Source organism: Neopelma chrysocephalum, unplaced genomic scaffold (assembly GCF_003984885.1).
Source record: "Neopelma chrysocephalum unplaced genomic scaffold, ASM398488v2 Primary Assembly neopelma1_138, whole genome shotgun sequence".
In the NCBI taxonomy this organism is placed as follows: Eukaryota; Metazoa; Chordata; class Aves; order Passeriformes; family Pipridae; genus Neopelma; species Neopelma chrysocephalum.
Window position 1 is genome coordinate 6,956,373 of NW_020897800.1, and position 22,458 is coordinate 6,978,830.

General features: G+C 40.6%; 1 protein-coding gene across 2 annotated transcripts in view; it reads right to left on the minus strand.

The window, feature by feature from the left end:
• Positions 1-5,082: 5,082 nt before the first annotated feature.
• The window catches only part of ZBTB44 (zinc finger and BTB domain containing 44), a 36,595-nt gene continuing 19,219 nt past the window's right edge, over positions 5,083-22,458 (minus strand). Inside the window, exons 3-6 of one of the 2 annotated variants that reach the window (XM_027699351.1) lie at positions 19,456-19,540; positions 14,913-15,076; positions 12,314-12,614; positions 5,083-10,262 (exon numbers count right to left, since the gene is read on the minus strand). In XM_027699351.1, coding sequence (XP_027555152.1) covers positions 9,980-10,262; positions 12,314-12,614; positions 14,913-15,076; positions 19,456-19,540 — 833 coding nt within the window. In that variant the 3' untranslated portion in view covers positions 5,083-9,979. The remainder of the gene's footprint in view (positions 10,263-12,313; positions 12,615-14,912; positions 15,077-19,455; positions 19,541-22,458) is intronic. The other variant, XM_027699352.1, reaches the window with a different exon arrangement.

Below are 22,458 nucleotides of genomic sequence, written 5' to 3' on the forward strand. Positions count from 1 at the left end.
AGTTTGCAGTTCCCCATTAAGCACTATTAATTGCCCTGGTTGTCATATTGTGCAGTTTGACCGAACCTACTAATTCCCCCTCCTCTCCTGCTGCAAAACATCCATCATATTTTAAAGGGTTACATAAAGCTGCAGGGAAGGCTCTGGTTTATGTCACTTTGATTGCTCTAGACTGGAACAAAGCACCCATCAGAGCTGCCCAGCCACACTATACATCAAGCTACTCTAATTCTTTTCATGTCTCTAGAGGGGCAGGCAAAGCAAATCATCAAATTTAACCTCCCAGTGCTTTATTTCTGGCTTGGAGAGATGTCAGAGGCCATGTGAGCTTTCACTTTTTCCTTGTTGGTTTAGAATCCACAACAAGAGGTGGAAGGAAGCAAGCAGGAAAGGAAAGGACAACAAGAAAGGTACAGAAACTGCACTTTTAATGTCACCTACAGTACACCAAGGGCAACATATAACACCCAGGAAACATCAGTGTGAACAAGTGGCTTTGGGAACTCAACAGCCAAGGCAGGTGGCTTCAATATCACCTTTTTTCCCCCTCAACAACAAGAATACTGGGGATAAAGCCCCTGTCCAACATCTACTCGTGGCAAACCTGGTGTGGATCCAGCACAAAGGCTCATGGCAGCTGAGCATTGTGGATGAATAGTCAGTGTTTTCTATTCTGATGGTTTCCTTTGGCACTTTTCTGCCTGACCCTGTTGCATCCAGGGTAGTGAATTCCCTGGATGACTCACACTAGGACACGTCAGTGGGATGTGTATGTAGCAAACCCATCCTGTGTAGGAGCCTCCAAAATCTGCTTCCTCCTCTCTCTCTGGAAGCAATTGAGACTCCTCTGATTCCTAATACTGAGGGTGAAAAAGGTAAGAAGGAGCAAGGAAACAGAGGGTTTAATTCCTACCCCCCATCTCTCCCTGGATGTGTTATTCCCTGAATCAATAGGAGAAATCCAGAGTTTCACAGGATGGCTTGGAAGCGACCTTTAAGATGATCTAGTTCCAACCCCCTGCAATGGGCAGGGAACCTTCTAAGGGAATCTTCCAATCCTGGAGAAGCAGAAAAGCCTCAGCAATCCTTAAGAGATCCACCCTGGCATGGTTTGATACACCTACCTCACAATGGCAAATTAATTCCAGGAGCTTAGCTCATGTCTGCACAAAACCATTACTGTATGAGCAGTAATTACATCCTGCCTCATCCTAGAGATCCCAGGGAATGAGCTGGGCACATCTCCTGTCGATCCAGGCGGGGCTTGGGCTGTGCCAGCACAGCAAGACTAAGGATTCTCCAGGTTTCCCTTACATGAATCCAGGCCCTCCCAAACAGCATTCACCCTAAGGAAGCATTCCTCTCCAGGATGCCAGATGCTGCCTCCAGCTCCACTCGAAACATCCCCACGCCTGCCAGATGGAGAGCGGAGGGAATGATGTGGATGGACACGTGTACGTGGGCCTTCTCCTCCACGGTGTGAATCAGCGACACTGGAATCACAATACCCAGTGATACACTGTTAAATTGTCATTACAAAGGAGTTTTAAAGGAACTTGAGAGAAATTAAAATACTGAATTAGCTGTCAGATTAAAAAAACGAGCTGTAAAAGCCTTAGAAGATAAACATAATTCTGCCTCTAGCACAAAGAGAATTTTTAAGAGCGATTCACTGTCTGCTCTTCAAGGAGATTTTTCAGCTGGGACTCAGGCTCACTTTTGAAAAAGAGGCTGACCTGAGCAATATTTTTACTTCTTTCAGGCATAACAATTCAACCCAAAGCCATTTCTTTCTGTTTGGCTCCTTCTTTTCTCCATATTAATTTCAATTCAATCAACGAGGCAGTTGCATAACTGTTGTTTAGAATTGCTGTCACGTCAGCCCTGAACCCGATCACTGCCACACTGAAGTTATATAAAAGGGTTTGTTAGGATTTCTGTGATTTTTCTTGTTGAAACTGTGGGAAGATGAAGTCCTGCCCTGGAGAGATGTTTTGGTTTTCTGAGCTCTGTTGTCCATTAGTCTTGTGCTTTGGTGTCTTTTCTCTACAGTTTTGTTTTACACAGCACAAGGGTCTGTTTATGTGCAGAAACTCTCCAAAACCAGTCCTGTGCACCCCATTAATACACAGGCTATAAAATACACTGTGCTGAGTCAGAGAAGCTACTGGCAAATGAAAAGTTTACAAAATGGGTAAGCTCTTAAGGAGCAATTTAAATTTCTGAAGACTGTTAAAATGCTTCGGCAGCCTGGGATTGCAATTTACCTTGTTCTTCTGAAGCCAGTGGACTGTTACCCTGTAGCGATGGAATAGCAAACCCTGTGTGATCATTTCTCCTTGTGTCTCTGCACTCAAACACACAAAAATGTACCTGGAATTGAGAGTCAGCTCCTTCACCACTCACAAACATCCTGGTGTCCTTGCTCCTCTCCAACATTGCTTATCCCTTTTGACTCAGAGCAGTACTCACCCGGGAGGGAAACTTCTCCTTCCTTGCCTCCAAAGAATTCAGGTGATTCATTTTACCGTTAGTTTTCAGTCTTTCCAGAGGCACAAATGCCATAGGTATACTCAGAAATGCTTTAAGCCAACAAATAATTAAGGATGGTACTTTTTTTGGCATAAATGAATACTGCCCATACTTTTTGATGTTCCTTCATACTTGAGAGCAATCTGTTTGTGGTTGACATTGTTTTTTTTCTTAGAAATAGTGTCGGCAATGTCAGAGTCTACATGAAGAAAAAACTGAAGAGAAAAATATACTGAAGTACCATCCCTCCCTCCAAAAAACCAAAACCTCTCAAGACCACAAAATAGATCTGCTCCTTACTATTAATATCTTGTCCATCAGTCCTACCTCCCTGTGGAGAAGCTTTAGAGATGAGAAATCACGTCTCTCCTTTCCACTCCAAACTCAAGAGCAGTTTGTAAGGGCTAAAAAGGAACAAAGCAAGGTTCTTGCTGGAGGTTTCAGCTGAGAATTAACCAAAATACCAGCTGCTCCTGAAGGGAAGCAGCAAGGAAAGAGTTGGTCAATGGATGTTTTTGTATGTTAGTTGTTTGAAATTCCTTCTGGATGAGCACATACAGATCGAGTGTGCGTGTTCAGGGTAACAGGCAGTACTGGGTGAGAAAAACTGTTACCTTCTGAATGATGGGAGCTTTACAAAACATAGATTTCAGAGCACCTAGGTTTCTGCAGGAATATGGAAGATTGGGAATACAGTTTATCCAGATGCAGTGGATGTATTCCTAAAGATACTCCCACAGAAATGCAACCAGTAGTGTTTGGAATGAGTAAGAGTCAGTGATAGCAGCACAGCCACTCAAATTAACAGTTAAGCAAAGCTTAACTGTTGAAGTCTTTCATTCCAAAATTTGGAGAGTTCAGACTTCAACAATGAGAGATAACGGCTCAAGAGATACACAAACAGATGCCCCACAAACAGATGCCCCGTGAGTTGCTCTCTTATCTTCACCTGAGACCTTGTGACTGAGACAAAGGCAGCTCCTGCTCAAAGGCAATTAACTCAAGCCCTCAGAGTGGTTTCCAAACACAGGGATCTCACTCTGGGTGGTTGTGGCCTGTCTCTCAAGGATTTGTGAAAGGCAGCTGAGGAAATCGGGGGTTACTGTTGCTAAAACTGCTATTTAAGAGTCCCTCTCCTCTGAAAAACCAGTGTTAACAGATCCCAACCCCCCCCAGTGACTGAACCCCAGGTCTCTGGGCTGTAAGCAAGGCTCTAACATGGACACACTTTCCCCTCCTCTGCTTGCCCAGGTCTCACAGCAATCTCTGCTCTAACAGTGGTGATGACAGTTTACTCACTACTCTGGAAATGATTGTGAAAAGCACTTTATGCTTTAGCCAGGTTTCTCGTAGCAGCTTCATTTTCCTGGGAATGGTGCAGGAAACCCTGGGAGAACTCTGGTCCCTGCTCCACCACATTCTCGGTATCTGAGTTCAGTCTCAGCTCAGCTGTGCTCAACAAATACTCCTTCATTACTGTCAGGAATAAAATGCTTAAACGCTCTGAGGAAGCCACAGAAAAAGCTTCACTAATGTCAACTTGCTTTGTCCAGGATGGCTAAAACATGTTTCACACTAAACTTAAACATGTGGCTATGCTTTGGAAAAACCCACTGGAGTCACCAGCCCAGACCTCACCATCCATCCAAGGTGTGCCCTGGCTCAGCTCTGGGATGGTGTGTTCATCCACACTCAGCCAGGCTTTCATTTGGAATTTAATCTTTAATTTGGGATGCTCTGCTAAGCATCACTGCACACTCGAAACTGGGGCTGGCTTCAAAGCACCAAAATTCTTCTTTTTATGGGAGACCCAACAAGCCTTTACCTCTCACACTTCATCCTCTCCAAAGCCCTCACAGTTTGGCTGCTGGTGTATTGATCACTCAGCTTGCTTGGCATTCACCTGGTGCAGGGCAGAGTTATCCCTTCAGCCAAGCAGTGGCAAACCTCCCATTTTCCTGAATGCTGATCCAGCAGGGATTCCAGGTGGGTCTGTAGGAGGCAAATTAATTTAATTGCAAGAGTTGCAGGAACAGCAGAGGTGGATTCTAAGTCCCACGACTCTGGGCTGTTTCAGGACTGTTTTGAAGCTCACGGATGCCACCACGATGAGTGTCTACTATCCTTCTAAACATCTTCTGCTCTGGCTAATTTGATTAGGCTCCTTCTTGGCTTTCCATTGGTAACACCCCATGCAAAGCTGGCTTTTGCAGAGCTCAGCCTAAAAGGGAATATGAGCAGAAGGCAATGTAATACATATTGGAAAGGAAACAGAAATGTGGACTTTATTCTTAATACTCTTTACTCATCTAACTTCTCTTATAATTTATTAATGTTAATTGTGTTTCAAACTACCTTCCTCCCAGTGGCAGCTTCAACACCAGCAAGTTTACCTCACAATCAGCTATTTTGGGACTAATTCTAACCAAAAGGTGTAAGAGAATTTAGTTCAAGTGACAGAGTTGCACCTTCTAACTGAAGGTCCAAACTACTCTCTTGTACTGCAAGACAAACTCTGGCAGAGTTAAAGAATGACACGAAGCAAAGATATACTCCATAAAACATTAATATTTTAATGAAAAATCTCAGCTTCATGTTTCTATCCAAAGACACTCAAAACTAGTTTTTCTTCCCCCTTAATTTTGACCTATAATGGGACCAGTTTGGAGATTTATTTTTTTTTTTGTATTTTGGAACATTTTTTTTTAAAGATTAAACAACCAGGCTAGCAAAAAGGTACCCAATACATACTTTTCTTATATCAAACAAGCTAGTATTTCAATACAATGTAACTATACAGAATATATACATTACACATATGATCACAAAGCAAACACTACAGGCTCAGAACAGATTTGAAAAAACATGATATTCACATTGATTACAATAACTCTAAAAATGATTGTAACGTTGAAACGGCACTTAGTTTACAAAAAAAGTCACAAAAATATATATAGCCACCAAGAACTATGGTTCCTGAAAAATACTAATAGCCAGATAGTATTATATAAAATGTGAAGTGTATTTAAACATCGTATACATTAAAAAACAAAACCAAAACCCAAAAACCAAGTCTGTTAGGTCAATAAACATGCCAAGTAATCAAGCTGTGACCAGCATCAACAAGAGAAGCTGTACTGTGGATGAGATGACTGGATATACGGCTGGTGACTGGAGACTGGCACAGTTAAAGGGGTTTCACTGGTACTAAAATGCACAAAGAAGCCCAACAATAATTTAATTCACATTTTTGTCCTCTTTTCCCTCTTCAGGGTTTCACCACAGGGCAGCACCTGGAGTGAAGGCACTGCAGGAACAGGGCAAAGAAGCTGTCCAAGGAGTTGGTGAAGCCAGGGTTACAGGGTAGAATATCAAAGCATGCATCAGCTGAACGAATGGTGAACCAAAATCACTTTCTGGGGACTGCAGCAACCCTCAGGAAGACTGTAGGAACAGTTGCCACACAGGCTGGCAGCACCAGATTCTGCTTTTTTCTAATTAGTGCAACCAGATTTGTAGCTGAGACCTGTGGGACACTGAGTACCTGTGATAGCACACGCTGAGTTAACAAAAACCCAGAGCAGTAACTACTGTTGCATTAAAATAATTCACATTTGTGTTTTTTTTATGGTACATTTCCTCAAATACTTGAAACCCACTGTATTCACCAGGCACCTCTGATAGGGCCGAGGTACTGTCCGGCCTTGAACCCTCTTATCTGTCATCAAGATGCAATGGGATTTATTATGTCTGTAACTGGAGATGAGAACCCTCCAAAACTTCATTTCACCTAGTAAGTAAAACTCCAACATAATTGAGCTGCATGAAAATTAGCTATTTTCCATACTCTGATGGTGGGGAAGTTGTGGTGGATGTAGGAGCAGCAGGTGCTCCTCCATCTGCATTCTCTCCATCCCTGCAGGGTGCACAAAGCTTATTTTGCATATAAAATGCTTCCTGGTTTGTCTCAGAGAGAGACCAGCACTGTCTCAGAGCTCTCACATCCTGGGCTCGAGGGGGAACCAGCAACCAAGAAGTGACTGAAGCCCTCATATAAAAACTTTAAACCATAGCTTAAAAACAATAAAATCTTATCCTGCAAAGGACATATAGGGATCATAGTCTTATAAAATATATCTGACTGCATTGGCAGCTATTTCTTTTTTAAAAAGTTTAAGACTCAAGATCCACGTGAACTCAGAACCATTTTCAAGAACTGAGTCTACTGATCTCTCAGTATGAGAGACTTGCCCATGGTCTCTGTGAGCCTGACAACTGAACTCCAGCTCAAACACCACTCCTGGCTGACTCTGCTTTGAGCAGGAGGCTGAACTACATCACCTCCAGGGCGCCTTCCAATCCCAATTTCCCGGGCCCCTTGTCAAGCAGAAATAATGGATTCGTTTGGGGGAGGAAAAGAAAGAAGACAAAAGAAAATGCAGTCCAGAGTTCAAAACACTCTGATAATGTACTAAAAGAAATTGATGCTTTAGGTTTAATCCCAAGTGTAGTTTAAGGCAAGTTTTTTCTCGCTTAGTTAGGTATCCCTCTCGCTCTATTTGGAATCTAACCACAGTAGCAACAGAGATTGTTTTAAGATGTCCTATGTTTTTACACCTCTCTTGTGAAGAACACCAGCATTTCAAAGAACTGAACACTTCCAACAAGTTAGGGAAGAGAAATAAAACGGTATTTGCATTTAAACTGTGTTCATTTCTATGGAGAAAAGAAATATTAAGAAGAAACAATTACAAACGGAATAATTAACATGTAAACTCAACTCTAAGCCAACCAAGCAAAATCCTCCAAGAACTCTATTGTTCCTCCAGTTGAACCAGACAGAGAAGTGAGAACTAAATGAAGATGTTACCCAGAGATCAGGGGGTTGAGAAGATCATATGTAACACCAAGTGCAATAACAATGAAACCCAGGCCTTGCCTTATACCACAGGGTTAATGATCCTCATTTCTTTCCAAGGAAGAACAGATTAGAGCTACAAAAGCTTGTGACTTTTCCCCTTCTCTTTGGGATTCAGAAAGCACTTTGCCTTCTGACTCAACATTTTAAGTCTTAAAAATAATCCAATATCCAGATATGTCATTTGTGTATTTGCTCACCTCTTCCCCAATGAACTCATTACCAAAATACTTAATGGGTGCAAACGATCAGATTCTAACAGAAGGTAATATCCACCACCTTATATCTGACCACCTTTGATTGTTACATCTGTGCAGTTAAGAAATGTGGTTCTGGTGAAGCACTTTTCAGAATCACAAAGGATTCTCAGTTACCTGCATAATACTTGTCAGAAAAAGAAGCAAATTCTGTATTTGAGTTCAGTGTCATAGCCCTGTAATTCAGGATAAAGCTCAGCAAAAGGCATTGTCTCGTCTCACTGGCTTCTCAGTTACAGAAATCAGAAGTGGAAGAGAAATGGTCTTTAAATTCAGCCCATCACCAGGACTGGGCTAATTCCCAGGACAGCTGCCCAGCAAAAGCATTTCTCCTTCAAGCCCTTTTGAGAAGCCTCACAAAGGTAGACACACGAGACTGAATTGCAGCACGGAACTTTGCAGCATGTTTCTAAAACACCCTTTATCTGGGGGAGAAACTTCATTCCAGCAACTCGGAAAGTACTTAAATCCCAATGGCTTTCGCTCTATTTAAGTAAAATATGTGGGTTTTAACTAAAACACAGCAGAGAAAAATTGCTAAAGTCACTGAAACCCTTTAAGCTCTTTCCAAAAGTCAATAAACTTTTTTCCTCACAAAAGTTGGCTATTAATAGAAAGAACTCGGACCCAGAGAGTATCAGAGCTGCCTAAGCTGCCTGAATACAAATTGATCTGCAATTAATACGACTTTTGTGTCTTGTGTTTCTTCAGGAGTAACCTTTCTCTACTGGTTTCATTTCCTCCTTGTGTTTGCATAAAACAAATCTGGACAGAAAACAACAATTTCCAAAAAATAAGACTTAAAACTAAGGGAGTATTTCATGCCTCTGGAATACTAAGATCAAGCAATACTTACTCGCTCAGCACGTCATCTGTAGGCCATGGGCATTGGGCATCAAACACTGAGTGAACTTCAGAAGCTCTAAGAAAAACCACAAATCTCCTAATGGACTTCCTAATTTAGGTTTCAAAGCAGTACTGGAGTCCAAACAGCCTTGACAAAACAAGACTCACTGCTCTGAAAATCCCACACCTTGAATTTCCAGCTTTTTCTAAATATGGAAAAATGAAATTGCAAATCTTTCAATTTATTGCTTTGCTTGGGCTGTGTGTGTAGCTGGAGTAATGGCCTTTAATAAACTGAGTTGGCAAGGATTGAAAGTGTTTTGAAACAGGAACAATTCATCATTGCTATATAGGCTTTTTGTAAATAACTCCCTGTTGGTTAGAAAGTTGGCCTTAAAGAGAATAAATTGCTTGTTTTGTCCAAAACAGGCTAATAAAAGTCTCTGAAACTATACATGCATATGTAGAAACAAAAAAATGTGCAATAATGCACAAAAGAGTTAATTTTTTGCCATCTGTAAACTCCCTCTACTTAGCTTTCAGATTAGTAAAAATACAGTGTATATGGGAGAGGAAGTGATCAGAACTGCAAATAATCTGGGAAAACCTTCATTTTCCTACGTGGTTCCCCATCTACAGATCCAGTCAGGAGATATCTGTCAGGCTTGCATGGATACAACCTCTTCCATGATCCCCAATTCCTGATGCACCATTTTCCACTAACCTTGGCTGGGCAGATCTGGACAGGCTATTTGATCAAGTAGTTTCTAAAAGGACTGGAATAGAAGAAGTAGGAACACCTGGCACGATTCACTTGGTTTGTGAAAACTGATTAATCTGAGATGGGAAGGGACAATGTGTTTTGAAGAAGTCTGTGACTGTTAAGTTTCAAAACTACTCACCATTGCCAAGCACAGGGGCACAGTGAGAGCTTTGAAAACCAGCAGGCGCAGATAGGAAGTGTCATTTTTTTATGCACAAGATTAAAGCATACACTCAAAACTGTTCAATCATGATTTCCAGTGCATCCTTTTGTTTGTCATTTGAAAAAGGTTTCCTCTGATTTCTTGCCCTTAACCAGAGGGTCTGCAGAAGCAAGAGAAACTTAATGAGCTGCTCTAACTGTGGAAGAAGGAATAGTTAAAGTGATCTGAATCAGTTGTTCTTCTTTAGAAGTGTATCACAGCTTCCATGATGTTCTGACAAGATCTTTTTTTGTGCAATCAGTCTTAAATATTTTCACAGAAGTGATCATTCAGTCATGAAAAATAATGAAACATCTGTCGCAGTTTCCTGTTTAAAGCGTAGCTTACAAAGTAAAAAGGGGAAAATCTCCCCATTTTTTTTGTTTAAAAATATTAAATTAAAATGTACAGGACCAAACACAGGCACTTTCCAAAGAACAAAAGTGAAACCAAGCCATGAATTATTCAATAGTGATGGATGACAGCTCCGATTTGGGAGGGTCACCTGCAGCTGCCTCAGCAGTGGCGTTAGTCTTTGGCTGCTCTGGCACATCTTCTTCCTTTTCTGCCAACCCACCCAGAGACCCCAAGGGGAAAGTGCTTTCACAATTCTGAGTTGACGACACCTGTGAAATGACAGGCATTTGGACAGAAGAGTTGCTTTCAAAGCCATGCTCCCCTAGCTCATACTGCCCGAGGGTCTCCTCTTGCTCCTGGTTTAAGTAGTCCGGTACTAGGAAGTCACTAGAAGAGGGGCAAAGGACAGAAGAGAAATGTCATTTCTCACACAAACATCAGCAGTATCAGTTTCTTTGTATCAGTTACATCGTACAAGCTACACACTGAGAACAAAGATGCTCATTTCACACTGCTGCAAGAACATGGCAGTGACACACTCCCCCAAGCACTATAACCTGCTTCTCATTTCTACACACAGAGAATTTATTCAATGGCATCTATTTTGCACCTGACCTGTATTTCCTACACAGCAACTTCTTGTTACTCAGATTGTATCACCTTGATGAGAATGAAAGTTAATGTCTGGAACATCACATGGCACTGAAAACCTCACTGAAGAAAGGGAACACTCAGCCTTTAAAAATAGAAGCAAAAATGAGTTCAGCAGTGGGAAAATGTGGGCCTTTCCCACCTCAGAGGTAAATTCACCCTAGACCAGCAGCAGCATTCCCTTTGGAGCGGACAGGCTGGAAGCAGCAAGGGCTCTGCTGAAGATAGAGCTGCAGTGGGAGGTTGTGATGCCAACACATCACAGTGCCAGGAAAAGCACGTAATTGCCTCTCTTTCCCCTTTCACTCCTAAGACAACACTTCTGTAATGTACTTTTACCAGCTGAGGGCTGAGTGGATCCAAAGAAAACCTACCAAACTCTCCAGTAGTATTTTCATGGCACGAGGACATATGGAAAATAAAATTTTTTTGCACATTTTCAACACCAGACATGAAGTCTGTACTTGAGACAAACATATATATATTACATATATGCAGGTTTGTATGCTTTGGTTCCTCCTGGCAATAATCGAATTAAAAGCAGTCCTTAAATGACAGCAGCATTCACTGCTTCAACTCGAACTCACAATCAACCATGCTAAACTGGTGTTTGTCAATTCAAACTGAAGGAAGGGCTATAGGCAGCTAAAATCATACCCTTTAATCTGACTTTAATTTGACAATGCAGTGCTTACCACAACCAGAGTTTTCGCTCCAGTTTTGGCCCGAGAGCCAAGAACAAGAACTGCGTAAACCCACAGATATGAAGCACTTGTACTTTTACACAATATTCTGCTGGAAAAAACATTAACTGGCTTTCCTGGTTTTTTTGCAATGTTTTCATCCTACGTCACCTCTGAGTTAATCAAACAGAACAAAATACTGAAATGTTCTGTAGGGGAAAAAGAATAATGTCTGGAAATCAGGAGGGGTGGGACTGTGATGCTGTAACTTTTAGAATATACTTCTTTTGCACTGCTGAAGGCAGATGACTTACGCACACCAAGCTGCACTCTCTCTGTAGAGTGAAACTCTATAGGTGACCAACTCTCTATAGGTTTAAGAGCTGGGAGACCTTTCTGTCTTCAATTTTCCTCATCCAACTTTTGTATTTTATAGCTCAAATCTCAACTAATATATTTATATCAATAAGAGAATACAGTGCTGGTCTGATGCCTCAGAACCCTTTTCACAGTCTTTAGCAAAGTGCATTTGTGAGATATGCCCAGTCTTTTGTGCCCTGATAGAAAATGTTCAAGTGGTCCTTAGTATTGCCAACCCTATTGGTCTAATAATTTAGTAATGTTACCTAGAAGATGAAAGAGGGTACAGAGTCATACAATCTTTCCACAATATCAAGCAAGTACTTACAATGAAGTAATAAATCTGTGCCCTATGTAAGCGAACAGGCTACGTACAAGATTTTAAATAGAAAATTATTTACAGAACTCCATGGATGCTGTAGTATAGAACACTATGGCTTCACACCATTAGCCTGGCCATAGATACTATTGAAAAGAGAAATTAAGTAGCTCAGAAGCAGCCTCTGCATATCCCTGGGTTCTTCAGTGCCCTCCTATAGAACTCACATGCTGTAAGACAGATCAGACACAACCGAGAGTGGTGCAGGAATCAATCTGACTGGAATTAGCTGGCAACCTGAGGAGAGGCACAGCAGGCTGCCCTGAAAGCAGGAAATGATGATTTGGGGGGGGGGAATAAAGGAGAAAAAAAGGGGAAAAAAAAAAAAGCAAGTTTCCCTGTTAGGTTTTTGCTGTGCACCTCACCTGCTCTGGAAGTAGTTTGCTAGCTCTGACGCTTCATGGTTCAAGCTCCTCAGGTGAACGATTAAATTTCCAGAGTTGGTGAACATGGCGCCACATGTTTTGCACTCGTAAATCCGAGGCTTGCGGATAATGTGCCGGGAAACCCGCATGTGGTGTTTATATTCCCCGAAGGAAGTGAAAGTGGCACTACATATCTGGCAGCGGAAACAGCGTTTACCTTCGTGCTTCAGGCGATGCATCTTGAGCGAGTAAGCGCGGGTGAACTTTTTCCCACAGCGGTCACACTGAAAGGGTTTAATGCCTGTGGGAGAGAGAGCACAGACATGTCACCTTCTGGAACCACAGGGCACAGGCAAAATCCTTCAGGAATTCTACAGCAGCTCTCAGAGAAGCCCTGTTTTGGAAAGAGATTCCCTGGTTAACTTGAAAATGGCAGGAACAATGAGGATGGAGCTGCACTTGAAACAACCTAGAAAAACAGGAATTAAGGAGCCCAGCCCAGAGCAACATCGATCTCTGTTTAGAGAGTGCTACAACTGGCTCCAAATGGCAATTCAGACCATCTTTAGGTGGACAACCCTCTACAGGGTTCTCCAACCTAACTTTCTCCATTTCCTAACTGTGACCTCCATAGTCTCTGTCCCCACGGTTTAAACTGAGCACACGGTTAAGATCCTGAGGCACAGCCAACATGGATCTGATGCTGCCGTCATCTCAAACCACCTTTGAACTCCTTTGATCTCAGGAGACTCTTGTGCCAGACTGGTTCCCAACAATGCAATTATCAGCCTAACCTTAATTAATTGCAATGTTTTTCTCTGGCTGCCTTTGGCCTCAGAGAAGTGTTCTGGCAGGCAGACTGTGTGCACACGGATGCCCCTGTAATGCAGCAAGAATGGTGATAAAAGGGGGAAGCAACAGCTTTTATATCGCGTGGGAACCTTGCTATACAAGCATTTTCAGCAACTTTGCATGACAGACAGCTCTCTAAGACAATTTAGCTTCATGCCCCTCTTTTTTTTTTCTTGTATTAATTTAGAAATTCAGTTACTAGTTCATTTTTCATTTCTTACCCTAAAACATACAAGCTCTGCAACATGCTGCAGTGGCTGAGTGTGCAATCACACCCAAACAGAAGTATTACAACATAATGGTCTGAACCACCAAAAACTTCAGATTTAATAAAAAGTCTGAACTCCAGAAAGTGGGGAAATCCAAACATGAGGCCAAGAATCTGCAATATGGAGCTCTATTCATAATAGGGCTGTCAAGGAATAAAAAAGGTTTTTTCAAAAGGCTCAATGCGCATCAGCCCAGGCTGTTATTTCCCAGGTCTTTCACTCTGCTTTCCTTATGTTCAAAGCAGGAGCTGAACTTTTAATTGGGGCTTTTAGACAGAGAAAGCTGTAGTTAAGGTTACACTGAAATGCCCCGTTAAGCATGTGAAAACAAGTTAATACACCAGAATATGGGCTGGTGGAGCTCAAACTTTTCACGCTCTCCTACTGTCCAAGGGCATCTATTTCCTCTGGTAGTTTGAGGAAAATCTCTTCAGTCATTTTGCTCATGAGAAAACACTTCCAACATTTACAAGCTTTGAGAGTTTCTTTTGCATGTTAATTACTCTAAAACAGTAAAAATCTCTCCCAACTTTGCCCAGGGGTTCCCAGTTGACACGTTGGCCAGAGATGCTTTGCTGTCAGATTTTTAACAACAGGATTTGGATAATTTCACATGTGATACGCCCACAGAGTTTGCTTTTTTAATATTAAACATATATATGGTCATCTTGCTTGAAGGGATTTGACAAATAATTGCTGACAGGGAAAAAATTATACCTTGACAGTTGTTGCTCTGCCCCAAAATGGTACATCCTCTGTGTGCAGGTAAGAGTCAGGCTCAAAGCAGGAGATGCTAAACCATGAGGTTTAGTGCCCAAGAGGAAAAACTCTTCAATATTCCCTTTATTCATTCAAATGTCAATGCTACTGTCAGATAATGCTGACAAGTCTTGAAAACACCAATAGCAAAGACACTGAGATTTCAAGCTTGGTTACAAATCAAAATGAATGCATCAATTTGGGGGTCAAGGCTCAGAGGAGGTGTTCACACAAACCTCTGTACTATCTGCAGGAGCTAAATTGATTAGCAAACCAATTCAGTTGTCCTGCAATCCCTCCAAAAACCCAGAGATACAAAGGCACATAACTTTCTTCAATGCAAGGACAGATAATATTTTCTTACGGCTGCAAGTCTCCTCTAAAACACAGCAGACAATTACAACACGTCAGAGGAAGAATTTCAACCTACATCACTTCTTTCGTATAATAAAAAAGCCAAGTATACTTTATTTCATCTCAAATCTTTATCATGAAAATGCCTTACCTGATGAGTTTCAGGCAATCAGATCCGCACAAATGCTAATCATCCCTGAGCAGAGCTATCAGTCAGACTCCATGGATCAAAACAAGCATTCAACTAGACATATCTCTACTCAGTCTTGCTGAAATCAGCTCTCAAGGAGGTGAGTAAAAAACTTGCATTATTACATTTGTTGCACAGCGAGGCTATAAACGAGGAATTGCTGGGAATTTCTCACCTGAGTGGATAAGCATGTGTTGTTTTAGGTTCTGAATGCGAGTGAAGCGGACCCCGCAGGTGGGACACTGAAAGGGTCTGTCGGGACCGTTGGGGCTGGGCCTCTCTGTGCTGCTGGTGGAAGGAGCAATGTAGAGTTGGTAGGGATACTGAACGTTCTCCAGACTACAAAGAAAAAAGGCACTGATTTACAGGCATGCCAGAGAAATAACCATGGAAATCTGAACCTTGAGCACATTTGTATGAGGAGAAGAGACTGGTACATCACATTTGAAATCTCTCTTTATGCTGGAAATTTCTGTCTCTACAGCAGTGTCTGACCTACACCTGAAATCCTACAGTCACTGACTCTGCACATCTGAACAAACCCGGGGAACAGCCTCTGACTTGTGTTTTCTTTGGGCAACAGGCCTGAGCACAGCTGCAAACTGAACTTTATTTTCCAGGCGTGGGCATTTTCTCAGGCGTATCGATGACTTGCAATCAGCAAACAGTCCCTGAGGAAGAGTTTAAAGAGCTGAGCAAATTGAAAGCAAAGGAGTATTTTGCAGCTTCAGTGGTATTTACAAATGAAATTGCAGCCAATTCATTTTTCATTTCAATCCAAGTTCCATGAACAAATATTAGTATCTACAATTACATATTTCTGAGTTTAAAATATTAATCTCATGAATCAATACTTGCTCCTTGTCTGATTCAAACAGCTCTAGCGCTGTGTTTAAAAAACAGCACACAGGCTGTAATAGGAACAATTTAACTTTCAAAGTAATTTATTTAAAACTGACTAATTGCTCCTACATAGCCTCTAGCTGGAAACTGTTTAAGAGAACTACAATTCCCTTGCTAATCCAAGTCCTCTGGCAAGGAACTTGCTAAAGGGCACAGTGAAATAAAAACAAATCTGCTGGTACAAACAGAGGAACAATGACAATTTATACTTACCTGGGGTTTCCATTCCCTGAGCATTAAGGTCTATATTTTTTGCTAAAATAGATATTTCAGCTTGCTCAGAGCTTACAGGAAGATCAGACATCACTGGCAGCAGGGAACTGCTCTGACCCGGAACATTCATTCTGTGGCCAGAACACTGCAATTTTAGCTTTACCAAACCATAGCGGCTAAAATGTCCTTAGAAAAGAGTACAATGGTGTCTCCTGTCACAGTCAGAAAGTCTCCCTAACTGAGGGAATCCTTGCACCTCGAGCCCAGAGGGCTGGTTTCCGGGTCAGGCTGGATTTGTGGACTTCTAACATTCAGAGGAATGAAATGTGCACTTTGCACAAATACATTTCCCTACATATCACACAGAACTCCACAGAGCAGATCAGCACAGGAAGACAAGAACCAGGAGCATCTCTTTAAAATCAATACCTAAATTGTCTTTATCTACTCTGAAAATGGATGTCAATTCAACTGTGAGGACAGGGGCTATCTGTCGGAGGGCAGTGATGGGTCTCAGAAGCAAAATTTATCTGGAGACTATAACACCAGGTACACAAAATGAAGCAATTTCCTGCAGGAGTTTAGTATCACTCAGTCTGTTAAACCCATAAGGATTTCTGGTCTCATATGGAACTGGAATAATATTTGCTCTGTAGAAGAAATTTTATCGTTCTTCACTTCTTTTTATACACAGAGAGCTGATGGAAAAAAGAGATGCTGACAGACTTGTTGCTCTCTGATAAAGGGAATACTTGCAAGAGGGAAGTCACCAGCTCATGTCCTGGGCCTGGCAGAACGTAGCTCACTGCCACTTTGAGAGCTAAAAAAGCCAGCTGAGGGATTTTGAAATAAATATAAATATACATTCTGATTTTTCTAACTGAATTTCTGACCAACTCCGGCACTCCTGTTCCTCTTTGTGAACAGATCATTGGATAAAGAACAGACACACAGGTAGTGTGCTCAAATAAGAATTACACTTGGGTTTTGTGACATGTTCCTGAGGTCCTTCCTCCCTCATTCCTGCATTAGGGCACTGTGAGGAGGCAAAAGCACATTGTGCTCCTGCAAGCTCTCTCAGGAGACACTCAAACTAGGGCAGAAATGAGGAGCCACAGCTCTCTTTTTGTTTCCAGCTTTGTCAGGCTCTCTCACCCTCAAGGCCTATACTGGTGCCACCTTCTCTGCCATTGAAGGAGAAGTGCAATGGGCACAACTGCCTAAAAGAAATTTAAATTACAGTTTGGTTTTCTTCTCTATAAAACCTGATGAGGGGGGCTGGTTAAAGCAGATCCAATGGGAATCACGAGGCTCTCCAGCTACCAGTGACAGGCTTGTCTTTCCCATGCTCATACTGCAAGCAAGACGAAATACCTACTGGTGACATAGCTTAGAGATGATATTGGAAACACACCCAGATTTTCTCTCCCCTGCTTCTTTTCCACAAATACTCAATTTTTCATGACTTGTCATAGATGTGGCATTTAACAGTTGAGATTTGTCTGACATCTCTGAGAATTTCTGTATTAGCTACAGAAAAACATAGGTTTCAAATGTTTTCACTGAAATATTTCGCTTGCAATTTTTTCTTCTTTCCACCAAGAGATTACACACATATTTAATTATGTAGAACTAAACTCAGAAAAATGTGAATGCCAAAATGCTCAGTGAGCCTCGAAATGTTCTCTATTTGTAAATAACAATTATTATAGAAATGTGGGGGTTCTCATTTTATTGGATCGGAAACCTTTCATAACTGAGCCTTTGCAACTCCTTTTAAATAGAGCCACGAACTGATACAGAGACCAACTGTTAAATCAGCTGAATTACACATCTATGTTAGAAAGTGATTTACAATCCAAATGTGAAATATCAGAGAAAGAATAGATCAGACTTCACTGTGAAACAGTAATTTTAATACTTAACAGATTCCTGTGTGCCTATCAAGCTGGCAATTACACGTGACCTGGTGTTTATGAAACACTGATTATGGAGGAGGCCCAGTTAATGATGTTAATTATTTAAGAGAGAAACAAGAGATAAGACATTTTAGATTTTGAAATATTTATGATTCTTTCCACAGCGGTAAGGATGTAATATTTAGAATTTTAAATGGACTAGTCTATTGCTTTATTTTAGGAATATAATTATATAAATTATATTTTTCAATATAAATTTGCATTGGCCACTCACAACTGATTTTGACATTTTGAGAATCTCTATTAGTAAAGAAATGTACAACCTGGACTTAAACTAAAGGTGTATTAAAAAAAAAATCAAAACCAAAATTGAGGGAGATTTTCTCCATCTTGGAATAAGCACAGTCTTGGCACTTTCATTTGAATTTACAAAACAAATCACTTGGTAGAAAATCTTTGTTATGGAGTCTGAAATTCCTGTAGCTGTCAGTTCAATTGTTTTATAAACAAGGTGCAAATTCTAGTTCATTTTGTTGATGCTTCTGTCATTCTGAGAATAATTATTTTCAAATTTGGGCATAAACTAAGGAAAATACTCTTTCCTCCTCTGCATGGAAGAGATCTTTCAGTGAGAATTTTCAGTGCGTTTAAAGAATTTTATATCTCTGGATTTTCAAGGTAGTTTGCACTTGCAACTGTGCAATTTTATATGAAATTTCTAAAATAAACCAGTGTTGAAATAATCCAGTTAGCAGATAGATAAAATCTTCCATGTCATACAAAAAAGTCTTATCTAAGCAGTTATTTTCCCTTTTTAATCCTACAATGGGACAGGTTTTAGATGAAAATGGCAGGAAAGATTTTTATGAGCTATGAAAATGAGGCTCTTGGTTGTTATCTCTGTAGGGAGCTTCACTTGACACAATTTCTGGAACACTCCCAAAGGTTCACACTTCTTCCACAGACCCAGTTATCTGACAAAACACTGCAAAAGCCAGTTTGAAAAAATGTGCTTAGGAAGGGCATAACTAAGAAATAGATGTCAAAGCAGTTGTGTGTACTCCTGTATGCCATCACTTGGCTCTAACAGAATTATGATATATCTTTGACCCAACAGACCTGTTTTAGATTGGTTTTCTCCACCAGCCTTTCCTTATAAGGGATTCCCTTAATAAATCACTCAGCTCAACACAGCAAAGGCTGCCAAATATTTACAGCAAGTGACATACAGCATTTTGGTAAGAAGCTACAGGCAGAGAGTTTGGGAGAGGAGATTTAAGGCTGTTATGTGGTTTATGGCAGTAGTGACGTCTAGTGAAGTCAGGACCACGTCCTTGTTTTCAGTTTGCTGCTTTTGGGGCTGTGTGGCAGCTTTAGTATGCATGTTTCACAGTAAAGGGGTTTTTCTGAATTTATTAATAAAGAACAGTGATGAAGAAACAGCAAAGCCATGAATATCTTTCTTCACCAGTGCCTCCTGGAGATAGAGAGGAAATGAAAAGCAAATTCTGACTTTCATCATCTACATTCTCCTAAAGCATCTACCCTTCCAGAAGCTGATTGTACTCTGAGCTACACAGAGAATTAGATGTAGGAACAACCAAACATTGTGGAATTAAGGGTGTGAGGGGTAATTACAGCCCAGCACTTGTGCAGGACACTGCACCCCGGGTTGGTACATACCGATCGTCATCGTCTGCGTGAGCGTTGGTGCCAGAGGTGCTTTGAAGCGTGGGCAACCCCTCCGTAACTCCCTCATCTATGGAGCCTAGGAGAGAAAAGGGCAAGTTAATGCAAATACCTGTTCAAAAAGGGACGGGGGGCATGGAAATACACAGCAAGCTTGCTTTCCCAATCTCTGATAGATGCTACTGGTGATAATAGAATGAAACTGCCTTGGGAAAGTCATTTAGAACACTGAATCCTGTTCCCAGTCAGCTTCTCCTCTACTCACATTAGCTACTAAACTGACAACTCAACAAAGGACACATATTTGGCACACCTAGAAAATGGAAATGTTAAATACAGCCATTTTTCAAAACCCATCCAGTACTAGAACTGTGAAACAGAAAAGTTACATTCACCTAAAGAGACTACTTCAGCAATATTCAAGACTTCTTGAGCAATAAAGACTTCAAACCTGCTACACTACATGGCTTTTTAGGGATCCAAATATTCCATAAATATATCAATTGATAATGCCTTCATTTAATGATAAGCCACTGAGACAGGAAGAACCCTCTGAGAAATTAGAAATGCAACACAAAAGAGACCAAAGACCTGTTTGTAAGAGAAATCACTCCAGAGCTCTGTTCAATGCACCAACATTTGAGAAAATGTAGTTCAAGGAGTCTGGGAACAGAATCCAAGGGAAAAGAAGCACTAAAACAAAACCACAACTTCATTCATCTCATATGGCTGTTGCTCAGCTGGGCCTCCCTCATCACCACCAGGAGTTTGGCCAAACGGTCCCTGGATCTCTACCACTGAATGCATAGGAGACAAGATGGGAAAGGAGATTTCTCTCCCTACACCACCATCTTGAGAACAAGCAAAGTTTAGGACAGTGGTGGGAGATGCTCTTGCTGCTGTGGTAAAAATAATTCTGCTTCCTAAGAGAGTGATATGTGAGCAACCTGAATTTGGGAACCCTAAAGCTCACTAGGAAAAATCAAGTAGCATTGGGTTTACAATGGCAAGTGTAGACCGAATGGAAAACCAAAGAGAAGGAACAAAGACATGGAAAGTGAGGCAGAAAATGTGCATATTCTGTCAAAAAGAATGAAAGATCTTTCCTGAAGTGAAAGATTCTTGTCTTAATGTGATGCCATGTTCTGGGGTCAGTGACAGGAGGAAAATGGCATCTCTGGAAGTTTTACAAATCAAAATTTTTAATTTTGTTAAGAGCCGACAACCTATATTTGGGAAATTCATCAACTGTGCAATCTATAAAGTTACAAAAGTTAATCCCATTTTGATTTATCCTTCTTTCTCATGAAATACTTAACTTGAAGTCTACTGAAAAATAAGCCCAACTGCTCTTAGGTTTAATTTTATGTCTTCACCTCTCAAATGCCAATAGTGCTAATGAGTTATGAAAACATCTTCTCAGATACAGCTATTATTGTAACCATAATAACTTATTTATCAAGGCCCTGCTCCATGTCTCCTTTCATATTATAAAGTGCTTCTAAATATAATAAATGGCAAATGAACAATTCTTGAAATTGCCCAAAGAGTGAATAAGAGCTTTTTGCAATATCAGAGAGAGAGGCAGGAATGCTTTTATAAATGCACTATAAAACACTGAGATAAATATATGCAATTATACCAGGAAAATACATTCAGGAAAGAGAAAGCTGTACTTTAACATATCTTGCTGCCTCCACTTATTATTCTTACATTACTGCATGAAGAAAGACATCTTTGGGAGGTAAAAAGTGCCTTCTGGGTACCAAGTGTGCTGTATCACATATTAGGTACATGTCTACTGTGTTAAAAAGGAAGAGCGCTGTTTCTCTTTAGAGCAAAAACGTGACTAAAAACCATTATGGTTATTATGCAAAGGCCACTAAATATTCATTCAAACATATTCAAAGAGCAGATTTGTACTTTAAAGATTTTGCCCTGGCACATTTTTCTTCTCTCTGCAGCTGTTTTAAGGCAGAACATGCGGTACTAACACCAGTGACAGATTTAAGTTTAATATTATAACCATTAAGGCCTGAGATTCCCTACCCTACCTACTACTTTTCAAAGTATTTTTTGTTTAACACTGATTGTGCTAGAAGTTGAGATTTCATAGCATTCAGTGGCACCTAACTCTCTCCAGTTCAGCCCCAGTCTCATATTTCCATTTCCCAATTCAAGCTGCTTTTGAAATACAATTTTTCTGACACTTCTGAGAGATGCCCTCCAAAAACTTCTACAGGTTATTTACTACTCATCTGTAATCCTGAGTATACACCCAATTTGTCCTTTTAAGCTGTCTGGGTATGATATATGTCATAAATGTATAAATAAGTATCACTGATATGGTATTTTTAACTTTCCCTAATCATTATTTTTACTTGTTCTATTTTGCCTGTGCTGATACAATTATGCTGATGAGATAATTTGCATGTCTTATCACATGGCCCCGACAAGACCTTTCTGAAGTTCTGACTATAATGAGTTACAAACTGAATCAAACAAAACCTGTTCTTGAACAAGGACCACTTTTCCTGGCAAACCATCAGCAAAGAAAGCTTTTTTAAAAAATATATTTTTAATTTATCCACTATTTTCGCAAACTACATTTAAAGATTTATAAACTATAAGACAGAAACTAAGCAAAGGTAAACAGCCCTGTCTCCAGTAAATAAAACATTTTCAGCTGGAAAAAGCATTACAATCTAAAATAACAACGTATGAGCTACACAAACTGGGGAACAATTCAACAGCAAAGGATGGCATAAGTAGGAAATATTTTCATTTCTTTTTAGTGAGTATTACCTGAATATTTAACAGCACTTACTGTATTGCAATCCTGGAAGGGTCAGACTGATCTCACTTTCTCCAGAGAAGGCAATTGTTACACTGACCAAAACCAAACAAATAATGCTGCCAGGCTACATTTATTTACCTTGCTGTAGTTTATTTATTTAATTAACTGGAGCAGCCTTTCATGTACATATTATTTGAATG